Source organism: Stegastes partitus, unplaced genomic scaffold, assembly GCF_000690725.1.
Source record: "Stegastes partitus isolate 25-593 unplaced genomic scaffold, Stegastes_partitus-1.0.2 Scaffold55, whole genome shotgun sequence".
Taxonomy (NCBI): Eukaryota; Metazoa; Chordata; class Actinopteri; family Pomacentridae; genus Stegastes; species Stegastes partitus.
Genome location: NW_007577786.1, coordinates 665,909 through 677,448, shown reverse-complemented (window position 1 = coordinate 677,448; position 11,540 = coordinate 665,909). Strand labels below are relative to the sequence as shown.

Here is an 11,540-nt window from a genome sequence, read left to right as displayed (position 1 = left end):
CAAAAAATCCTCAGAATATTACAGGCAAAGTGTTCTACCTCTGTTAATATGTCACATTACCGGATATCCCAAAAAAACATTGGGATCTGAGGCCTTGAGAACACCTTGAAAACATTACTGGAATGTAGATTGTTCTTTTGTTAAAATTTAACATAATCTCACAACATCCTCCAAACAGTCTCTGAATGTTAAAATTTTCCGTCTTAGTATAAAAATAATCCGTGAGACTTCTCCTGGTTAAAGAGAGATAAACTAGTTACTGAATTCAAATTTTGCATTGGTTAGAACTGTTTGATTATTGTCGGTGTAGATTCTCCGTTATCCAGAGATCTGTACTACAAAGCAGGATTTGAGGTTAGCGAGGTAGCTTCAGGTTTAACTCTGGATTTTCAGGACGTTAACAGTGGTTAACATCTTACAGGGGTATATCACCACGGTAACAAATGCTGAACACTTCACCTGATCTGGTCCAGTTTATGTTTGAGATAACAGATTGACGTCATCCAGAAGTCCTACAAATCAAGATTTGAGGTTAGCAAGGTAGCTTCCAGTTTAACTCTGGATTTTCAGGATGCTGACAGTGGTTAACTTCTTCTGGGGGTATATCACCACGGTAACAGATGCTGAACACTTAACCTGATCTGGTGCAGTTTATGTTTGAGATAACAGATTAACATCATCCAGAGGTCCGTACCACGAAGCAGGATTTGAGGTTGGCGAGGTAGCTTCAGGTTTAACTCTGGATTTTCAGGACGCTGACAGTTATTAACTTCTTCCGGGGGTATGTCACCACGGTAACAGATGCTGAACACCTAACTTGATCAGGTGCAGTTTAGGTTTGAGATAACAGATCAGCGCATATTAAAACACTGCCACTTTTTCATTACATAGTTTGTCTATTTTGTGGGTAGAATAAGTGGACTACATCTGTATTTTCATTATCAGTCTTGTGATGCATGACGATAATTCAATCTTGAATCTTAAATAAGACATCGAAGCAACTTATGTACAAGAGGGCAGTGATATTGATAAGCCTATTCATTATTCATATTCATGTAGTTTTTTTGCAGTTTTCCCTCTTGACTTCAGCTGCAGCAGCTTGGCTTTTTTCCCCCATATATTATGTTTTAAACACCTTATATTGGTATAATGTTATAGTTTCTTATTCTTGTTAATAATACATAAAGTTGTACACACTTCCTTGTGGCCCTATGTACACATGAGCGTCAGCCTTCTTGGCGCTCCGAGGTACGTTTTTATGTTCGTTTTTTTTTCTTGCTCGTGAAACCGTTAAACACCTCCAGGGCTTCAGTGGAAATAATAAAATCCACACCCGTAGAATACGTCTACAGTCATAACAGAATACACAGTTGTAATTGCCGTCAGAGTTACTTGTGCCCTAATAATTTGGTGATGACAATGATAAACCTGTTAACATTCATACAGTCTGCAGGGTCTGTTTTTTTTTTTTTTTTGCAAATTTTGCCTCCTGCTTTAGCTGCTGCAGCACTATTTGAGTCTGTATTATATATTTAAAATATCAGTATTTCTCTAATATCATAGTTTGCTCTTCGTTGGTGAAATACGCGTCTCAGGTGTCAGCAGACCTGTTCATGTCTGTGCTTGCTTATCTGGTGCTAACGCCTCCTCTTTTATGTTAATGCGCTCATATCAAGATTCACAAAGTGTAGTTGATTAGATAGCCAGTTAAGTGAAGCCGCTTATCACAACTGCGGATGTTCGGTTTTAGTAAAGCCAGATAACAAAGGATATCCTGGGTATGTTGAATTTGCTTCGTACTGGAGGCCTCAAGTGTCACAAGATGTTATTGGTGCTGAAAGTTTCTGGGAAGAGATCTCAAGACTGCATTGTATGTACCTGATAAGTGGTGTTGTGGACTCCCTCCTCTGTTAAGAGATCGCTGTTCGAGTTTAACATAGATGCTCCCTTCACTCTAATCTCAAACCATCTGTCTTCACTGTTCAGCTGAGTCTTGTCTTGAGGAGCTGATTCTCCTGTGTTGACACTTGTAGAGCAGTTGTGTGGTCTTCCCTCTATACAGGTCTGTTCACTCCTCGCTGCATTGGACTGCATCTACAACAACGCTCAGCTTGTGTTTGGCTGCTTTAACCTCAGGATGAACAACTTTGTGTCTCAGAGTGTTGCTGGGTCTGAAGTGCAGTGCGATGTTGTGTTTGTAGATATCCCTCTGAGTTTATCAGACACTTCAGCTACATACAAGATGACAATGTTCTGTTCTTTTCATCTTTGTTTGCTGTAGTAATGAGTTGTGTGAAGTCTCTGCTGTTTATTCAGTTAATCATTTTAGATCAAAATGTCATTTTTTTAAAAAAGAATGTTTTTAAGTCATGACTTGGTCTGAAAATAAAAGTTATAGGCTGCATGTCGAGATCTGTTATCTAGAAATGAGCAAAATGTGTATATTTACATGAAGTAAACTACAAAAGATGAGTTGATTTGACTAAATTCTTTTATATTTTACAGTGTATGTTCCACATTAACACCACAGTGTATGTGTTAATGTATTTATTTGGGCGACCCACCCTGTAAATAGTCCAGGAGAAGAGATGTACAGGAAAAAAAAAAGGTCATCTCATAAAGTCTTGTAACACAATATCCCAAAAGCAAATAACTAATGACAATCAGAGCCAATCTGCTGCCTGTGTTGCTGATGAAAACATCTCTAATAATAACTTACTAAAGCAACTTACAATCAAACATTGAAATGTGTCGTCATTGTTACTCGGCGGCCTGTTGCCAAATTAATACGACAGAAAAACATTGTGACTTCATCATATTTGTTTTCAAGGACTGATGATTGGAGTCGTGGATGAATCGGTCTAATCTTTTATTATTCTTACTTTTGTTTAAAAAAATAAAATGCTCGGACTGTCTGTAGCTACGAGTCTGACTCACTACTTCAAAGTCAAAGTTATTTATTCCATAAATAACCCTTCAGTCTCTTGAGAAATCACCGTAGTGTGTTACTAGCATTTTTTATTTATAATTCAGACCCACCTTTAACACAGTAATACCAGAAGTATTATTATGAATCCACATAATGTAGTTGGCTCTTATTCACACTGCATGAACATTGACTGGAGTTGTAGCTTATGCATGTAGTGACACCAAATGTTGTCTTCTGTTGAAATAAAGAAAGATTTGTTTTGTGCTCATACAGCCCTGATGCAAGAGGTTGGTTAAATTTGTCATTCCTGCTACCTTAATTGTATCTGTTCATTTACTACTGGACAAAAAAAAAAAAAAAGTCCAGAAGTTATGTAATACCTTTTAACATGAAGCGTCATTGCTGACCTTTGTTTGACCAGAAGAAATTCTCACTTCTCTAATGTGAAAAGATGATAAGTGGGGACATGTTTCCTCATATTCCCACCACTTCCTGAATGTTCCTTCCATTGAGCTGCACTGCACATACCAACATAACTTATTAGATTTCATTAACTTCTTCGATTCACTCGCCAGGGGTAAGTTAATTCGCTTTTAATGTTTAACTGTTTTACATTATAGAACTGCTTTTTGTACCTTGTTTTTTATCTGCTTTTTATTCAACTTGTTTATTTCTGTTTTTATCTTGTACCCTGTAAAGCCACTTTGAATATCTTGAAAAACAATTATTATGATTATTATGATTATTATTATTATTATTATTATTAACAATAATAATAAACAGGTCACATGTTTACAGTTGGTTTTGCATGTTTTAGCCCTTTTGTTCACATCATCAATTCATTTCACTTACCATTTTGCAAACTAAAACATCCAATCACGCACCATTAAATACACTCACAGAAGATCATTACTTGTTTATACGCCACTTCCTGCATTATACAGGTTGGAATTGTTGACAAATACATGCATGAATTGAAAAAGGTACAATGAAAAAGTCTTTGTAACTAGGTTGTAGTAAGTGGAAATAAGGCCTGTGCACATCCCAGTGAACGTCGAGTCTGCGTTAATTTTGTCAAAATTAGAGTTTAATTACAAAGTCATGCAACACAGTATTTTCAAATGTGCAACACTAACAAAACCTGATGCAGACTTGGTGTTTAATATGTCTGATTACACAACTCAAAGGTCTGATTACCAAGCAGTTAATGGAGCTCTGGGGAAGTCCCACATTCATTGCATGTCTTGGTTTCGGGAATATGATTAATTGTTAATCTGACAGGAAATTGGCACAACTACCGCACTGTAACAACTGAGGCGAGTCCTGCATTATTACCTAAAGATGTGGCTCTGCTCCTTGTGGTGTGGCGCTGTGTCAAACTTCACTTTTAATGCCATTATTGTTTGAGTTGAACTGAATCTTCACTAGCCAAGTATGTTTACATGCATATGGAATTTGGCTCCGATCTCTCGATGTACTGTCACGCAATTATGTTTAGGAGAACAAAAATACCAACAACAAAACTGAACAGAGACACAAGAACATATAGAAACAACAGGTTAAACTGTTAAATATAAAATACTTTATACAGATGTTGTAAATGGTAATACACGTGTACACATGTCTGGGTAGAGTATATACTCAATGGATGTATATTTGACAGTAATGGTTCACTATCTCCTATGTGCCGTTATTAATCCAGCCTATTAACAGTATTACTTTGTGTCTGGGTGTATGAGTTTACAGTTGCCACATGTTCTCTGCTGTACACTTTGTTTGATGGCAGCAACAGGGTGAATATACAATACGGGCAACGGAGGGTTAATGAGTGCTCACCAGATAGTGTTGGCCTCGGGGCCTCTCAGCAGGTTAATTCATGTACAAGTTCATAAAGTCTGCTGATGAAAGGCTTCAAACTGTAAGAAAAATCCTCTTTGGGAAAGTTTTTGATGAAGAAAAAGATATTCAGCACATTTCTGAGACATCATGTACACGCAATGCTTTTTGGTACGTAGCACTGAAAATAAACATCCCTTTTGTTGCTTCCTTAAACAGCGATGATTATATTTATCGAAAGGTCAGAAACGTAATATCCCAAAATATGAGAAAAAAAATAGAACCGTTTTAACAGTTGTTCAGTTGACTTTTAACTTATTTACTGACTGTAAGAAGGATTTGACAGTGGGAGCTGCAAACCTAGCTTTTCTTTTATTGTATACTTTTATGTCAGTTGTACTCACATATTCTGACAAGTGGACTGAACAACTAAACAACACTGTAAAAAAAAAAAGTTAATTTTTTTTTAATAATATATGGAAATGGTTGAATATTGTTACATTGAAAAACTGTTAAATAAATAAATTATTATTATTAATAATAAACAATAATAATAAAAATCTGAAATTAATAATATCAAATATCAGTAAAATAATGATATTTTTAGCTGATTTAAATACAGTAAGATAGTGTAATTTTAGGGCCACATATTATAAAATAACAAATTACTATTTTCTCTAAAATAATGGCATCTATATGTAAAATAATGATATTTCTGCTGATTTAAATAAGTTGTTGTATATATACAGTTTTAAAAAAAAATTTTACATTAAAATGTTTAGAATTTTGATGTGGACATTATTTGCGGTTTTGTTTTGTTTTTTGGGGTTTAACATGTAGTGTGATTTTACTAGTTATTAGTATCTGTTACTCTACAAAACAGGGAAAATTGGGAAAATAACAGCAAATCTCTCTCAAAAAAAAAGAAGATAAAAACAGTTTTAAATTGTTCATTTTAATATTGTACACAACCTGAAGCAAACACTAACAGTTCCAACACTAAACTGGTTATTGTTGGTGCATCAACAAGGTAATAAAAATGCTATTTGTAATACTCTATCATTTGAGGACATTTTTCTGCAGAACCAGAGCTTTGAATTTTGGGAATTTCGGTACATTTTACAAAATGTTATCTTATGATAATTCTTCTGTACTTGTAAGGTGTTGAACACTGGTTTTTCACATGTAATGGATCATTTCCAATTGTTTCACTGATACTTTCACTAGTAAAGAATTTGAGTGCAAGTTCTTGTTGAAAACGAGCAATATTGTTACTATTGTGTCATTTTTTAGATTGTGAGCTCACATTGAAAACATCATTATGTTGATCTTTTAAGTGTTTCAAATTGGTCATGGGTGTCTTTGTGTCTAAGCAGAAGCAGTTTTACGTTCTTCCTCATACAACAAATAGTTAAAGTTTAAGTCATGGGCTTAACGCGGCGCCTATGACCGGCTGAATATTTCAAGACAGCTGACTTCTTCACCCTGCCAGATTGCATCATTGTCAGGAATTGAGTCTGAATCTGCAACCTTGTGCCACCAAAGCCTGAATGAGCACACTGTATTATTGCGAAGGTCACATATCTCCCACTGCACTGCGAGTCCTCGGCTCAATCCACATGTTCTGCTGTTCATCTGTGTGCAGAGACCACAGCGTCTGTTCAATTACATTTATGAGCATTTCAAAATGGGTGTGTTTGTTGGTTTGTATTTAACTCAGTCATAGTGCAATACTGCAGCCTGCAGGTCAAACTGAGTGTAACACCAGCTGCTGATGGACAATGTAGAGCACAATCAAGCTGTTTCGGCAAAGGCCACAGAACTGCCTGTGATCACTTGATTTCAGATTGGAGTCATTGTTGTTAACATTCGTTTAAAATGTATTGAAAACTGTTTTTTTTTTCTAAGTTTGCAACATTGAGGGACACATGAAATCTAGTGTCTATGCTGCTATAGCATATCTATCTATCTATCTATCTATCTATCTATCTATCTATCTATCTATCTATCTATCTATCTATCTATCTATCTTTCTGTCTATCTTGCTATATACCCCCGATTATGATGTTAAACTCCATTTTGCAGTTTGAATCAAAAGGAAAACAGATCAATGATTGGATCCTTGCTGACATGTGACCTATAGCCGTTGACTTATTACCTGGAAGAGTCAACTTCTCCATACCTGGGAGTTCACCGTCAAGGTTAGGCGGGCTCCTGCTCTTGGACCGAGAGCATCAATTTTGGCATTTTTTACTGTCTGGATGTTTTAACCCTCTTCCAGAAATGACGACAGAAAGGCAACTTGGATGGCGAATGCTGTTTCTGATACTCACAGGTAGGCTTTATGCTTGTATTTCTTCTCTTTTGTAAATAACGAAAACCCCATTGACACACCTTTATGGTATTATCAGCGGTGTTAATCATTAACCCAGCTCCTTGCTGCTCTCCCGGAAGCAGGATTATAGTTCACTCAAAAGAAACCTGTAGGTGAAACTACTAATTATATTTAAAAAACAAATTTTTTCAGATTAATTCATTTTTTCTCTGTCACCCAATTCCGTAATCCACAAAAGGGGATGATTACAAAAGCAGATGAGGAAGAGTGATACTGTGTATTTCTGTTTTTTCCAGTGCTCCCCTGCTGCAGGAGTTTGGAGGTCACTATCCCACAGAGTAATTATGAGGTTGCAAGAGGGGCTGCTATTACCTTGACCTGCTCATTCGTCCCAGCCGTAGACGACTTGACCACATTGCTCCTCTCATGGGAAGCTAACCCGGACGTTGCTGGTGAACCAATGGTAAGAAGTGGAACTAGTGTGTGCACATGTTTAACTCCAAGATCAGTGGTGTGTTCAGGGCCTATTTTTGGAATAGTTTCGGAGACTACAAATTCATATCAGACAGTAAAATTGGGGTGGGGGAAGTGCTGTGTACAAGGCGGGGAGAATGAGCGCCATTAGAGTTGCATTATGGGAAGTGTAGGATCTTGCGTTTACATAACTCTGGCCTGTTTCAGTTTTCTGTCTAAAACAACAGCATGAGTAACTTTATCGTTTTCGATTCACATCATTATCTACTTTTGAACCTTACACTGACTTATTATTATTCTCAATCAAACTCTTATTCATCTTCCTCAGATAATGTTAACAATGTAGAATATGACTTTACAGCATTGTGGCATCGTATCATCTGCTTAGTTTCTATTAATCGCTGGACACATATAACAGTACTGACCTTTGTCCAGTGGCTGAAGAGCAGGTGAATGAGTCAGGATTGCCAACTGTGTGTAACTCACTGCTGCACGGAGAAAATGTATTCTAGTTTTCATTCGACAAGACTGTACATGGATGTTGTATTATTTCAGAATTTGAGAAATAGTCATGATGAAATGTACACGAAATAGTTAATCCGGGACAAAGTGTTGCAGCAGCAGCAAGACTCAAAACAAAACTGAAACTTAGAGTGACAAAAAAATAAATAAAAATCATCTCATATTTATTAAGCAGATAACAACACTAGCTAGTTAATTTTAATTATAAAGAACATCCCACAAATTTGCCTCATGTACAATGCCACATCCTTTATCTCTACACAGTCTGTCATGTCAGGATGACTTGCTGCATGGCACTGATTATACTCACATTGTACTGAGCAGACATTATGTGCTTACTTCTCCAGAAAGCCGTGGCCTCCTACTTCTATAACCGTCCGGTTAACGTTGCACCTGATTACGAAGGCAGAGCCTTCCTCGAGGTTGACATGACAACGCGAACGAGCACACTCCGCCTAACAAAAGTGACCATGCAGGACAATCGCTCTTACCAATGCAGTGTCAACATCTTCAACGATGACGAGGGAACACTAGCTGCTGTCACTTCCCTCTTGGTTCTGGGTAAGAATCAACTAAGTTCATTCGGTTTATGGCTCTCTATCCGCTTTGGCAGACATATAAGTGCATGCGTAACGTGTGTCACCGTAAAATCAATACTGTGCTTTGTTACAGTCTTGCAATACAGAGCATTTCTGAGGGAAATTCTTTCTATGATTCAATTCTATGTTCCAGTTGCTCCCTCTGCGCCGATCTGCATCATCAAGGGAACAACAGAGTATTTTCACAACATCACACTCAGCTGCAAGTCTGAGGAGGGATCTCCAACACCGACGTACGACTGGACGAGCTACAGCGTCACAAACATGCCCAGGCAGTTACCACCTAAAGCAACTCAAAGTAGGAATTTCCTCAACCATCCATTGGTTACCTTGAAGCACACTTTTCATCAGTATTAATGGTTAAAAAAAAAAAAAAGGCTCATCATCTGATTGTTGTCTTTATGTTGCAGAGGATGGAGTTTTATCTCTCATCAACATTACACGAGATACATCTGGGTTCTTCATTTGCAAATCAGAAAATCGAATTGGTTTTGCCAGCTGCAACCTTACCTTGACTGTGGAGCCCCGTGAGTCTTTTAACATGATCTACCTGCACCACTGTTTACAGAAAACTACCACTCAGCTTCACAGTTCCTCTCAACTCAGTGTGCATTGCAAATTCCACTTCTCTTCATTTCCAGGCAGCTGCAGGCTGCTGCGTTAAGCACGAAGCTCTCATAAACTCAGTCCACTTTACATTCTCAGCAGCAAATGGCAGGCAAAGTTAGCAAGTAGCTACTGAATTTATGAATAGTGGATTATTTAACAGCTTAAAAAGCCACTTTTTTTCCTGGTGGAGCCCAAAACTGAGTCACAAAAGAGTGAGTATTGCACTTTTGTTGATCAGCTGCCAGAACTAAATTGTGAATTCCTCCACAAAAAGAGCCGTCCAGTCCAGTTTCAGTAACAGTAATGAGGCACAACAGGCCTGTCAGACTTTTTTTTTTAGGCCCATACACATCTTGTTTTAATATATTGTCTTTTTAATCTGTTCTTTGTTGCATCTTATCATCAGCATCTGTGAAGCACTTTAAACGGCACAAAACTGTATAAAAGTTGCTGCACAAATAAAGTTAGACGAATTGATTTGGACATCACAATAAGTCAAAGGAGTGTAAATGGAGCTCTAACATTTTGTGTTTTTTTTTGTTGTTGTTGCCTTTCCAAAACCAAAAACACCACTCAACATGACTGTATCAAACTGTGCCTCTAATGTAAGCTGCAAACATTAGCTTGTTCAGCTAATTAGTTTACCACCTATAATAACACTAATGTGGCTCAAGTGCACTTCATTAAGTACAACACAGGGTGAATGCATCGCTGTTGCAGCCCGCTGTTCAGTTTTAAATGAGTAAGTGTTAAACTCCATCTGCTGCTAATTCAAACTGCCATGTAGCGTTCAGAACAAAATCAGTCTGTAAAAGTACTGCACAGAAGGTTAACAGTTTGGCAGTGTTTTGCCATAAAAACAAGGTAATAAGTAACAAATGAATGCTGAGGGTACAGTTTGTTTCACCGCCCTCTAGTGGCCAAAGATGAATAAATGCAGCTTTAAAGATTCACGCTCCCAAGCATCTAAGTCCTTACAGCACTTAATAGTATATGTCGCATTAGAGAGCCTCAAGGAACTCTAAGGATATTTAAGGAACATTTACCAGCTCAATTCAGAGAGTAGCTGATGGAACCAGTAACCTCTTGTTTATATATTTCCAATTGCAAGTTCAATACATATATCTGGTAGACAAAGCCAAAACTTGACTGTCTTTATAAAACACAATAGAGAAAAATCATTATTTAAAGTGTATCCCAGGTTAGAATAAGTTATCATGACATATTATTGGGCTCTCCTAAACAATACTGGAGTTTTTTGGAGTGGTTTTGTATATTTGGGTAAAACTGGGATTTTGTCTGACTTTTGCCAGCAGATTTGTGTGAAAATGCTTCTCCTTGACACTAATGCCAAAGTCCCTACTTGCCAAAATGTAATGAAAGCCTCTCCATTATATATTGGACCATCTTTAGTATTCTTCCTATGTTTTGAGGTTAAAATGTCGATGATAATAATAATAATAATAATAATAATAATAATAATAATAACAACAATAATAATATTAATAATAGAGTTCAAAATTGAACCCCAAAGCTCACAAAACGGTTCTTTGAAGATCCTTTCTGAGGGATTCCATCTATAGCCTTAACTTAGTGGTTTTGGTTTAGTACCAAAACACACAGCCAATTAATAGTTCAAAATGGCTAATGATGCCATAAATGTTGGTCAAGATGGGCTCATAGACCGGGACTAAGTGTTTTCTATGTTTTCTCTTTTTTTACTCAGCCAGCATGGGCACTGCGTCCACTGCAATAATTGTTGCCGTAGTCCTCGCAGGTGTCGTGGTTGTGGGAATTCTCGTTTACTGTTTTTGCTGTCGAAAAAAAGGCAAGGAGGACCAGTATGCTGAGGGGTATGTATCGTCTGTCCTGGATGTTTCTGTCACTGTTACCCAACAACAAGCCTTACGTTAGCGTATTGATTGTTTATATCGAAGTCATCCAACCATTATGTCCTTGCTTGTCTCTTAGTTCCCCTGGAGAAATAGAGTTTCATGACAAAGAAGGTGCCGAAGCTAGTACAATGCAGTACAAGGATGACAAGTCAACCAGCGAGAAGAAACAGGTCGACCGGTACGAAGACAAAGACGTCGTTCCTCAGACCACTCAAAGCCTCGGAGCACCTGCACCGAAGTTTGATGATGATCAGAACAGTAATGTTAGCGGTAAAGAAAGGTACGGTGGAAAGGGCAGTGATATCGAATCTCAGCGTTACCAGAACGACCAGCACGATCGC

The 11,540-nt window shown here is 37.5% G+C and overlaps 1 protein-coding gene across 1 annotated transcript in view; it reads left to right on the top strand.

The window, feature by feature from the left end:
* The first annotated feature begins 7,048 nt into the window (after window positions 1-7,048).
* LOC103352900 (cell surface A33 antigen) overlaps window positions 7,049-11,540 on the top strand; it is a 6,535-nt gene continuing 2,043 nt past the window's right edge. The window contains exons 1-7 of the mRNA XM_008275608.1: window positions 7,049-7,100; window positions 7,397-7,563; window positions 8,444-8,657; window positions 8,829-8,993; window positions 9,106-9,222; window positions 11,031-11,157; window positions 11,276-11,538. Coding sequence (XP_008273830.1) covers window positions 7,049-7,100; window positions 7,397-7,563; window positions 8,444-8,657; window positions 8,829-8,993; window positions 9,106-9,222; window positions 11,031-11,157; window positions 11,276-11,538 — 1,105 coding nt within the window. The remainder of the gene's footprint in view (window positions 7,101-7,396; window positions 7,564-8,443; window positions 8,658-8,828; window positions 8,994-9,105; window positions 9,223-11,030; window positions 11,158-11,275; window positions 11,539-11,540) is intronic.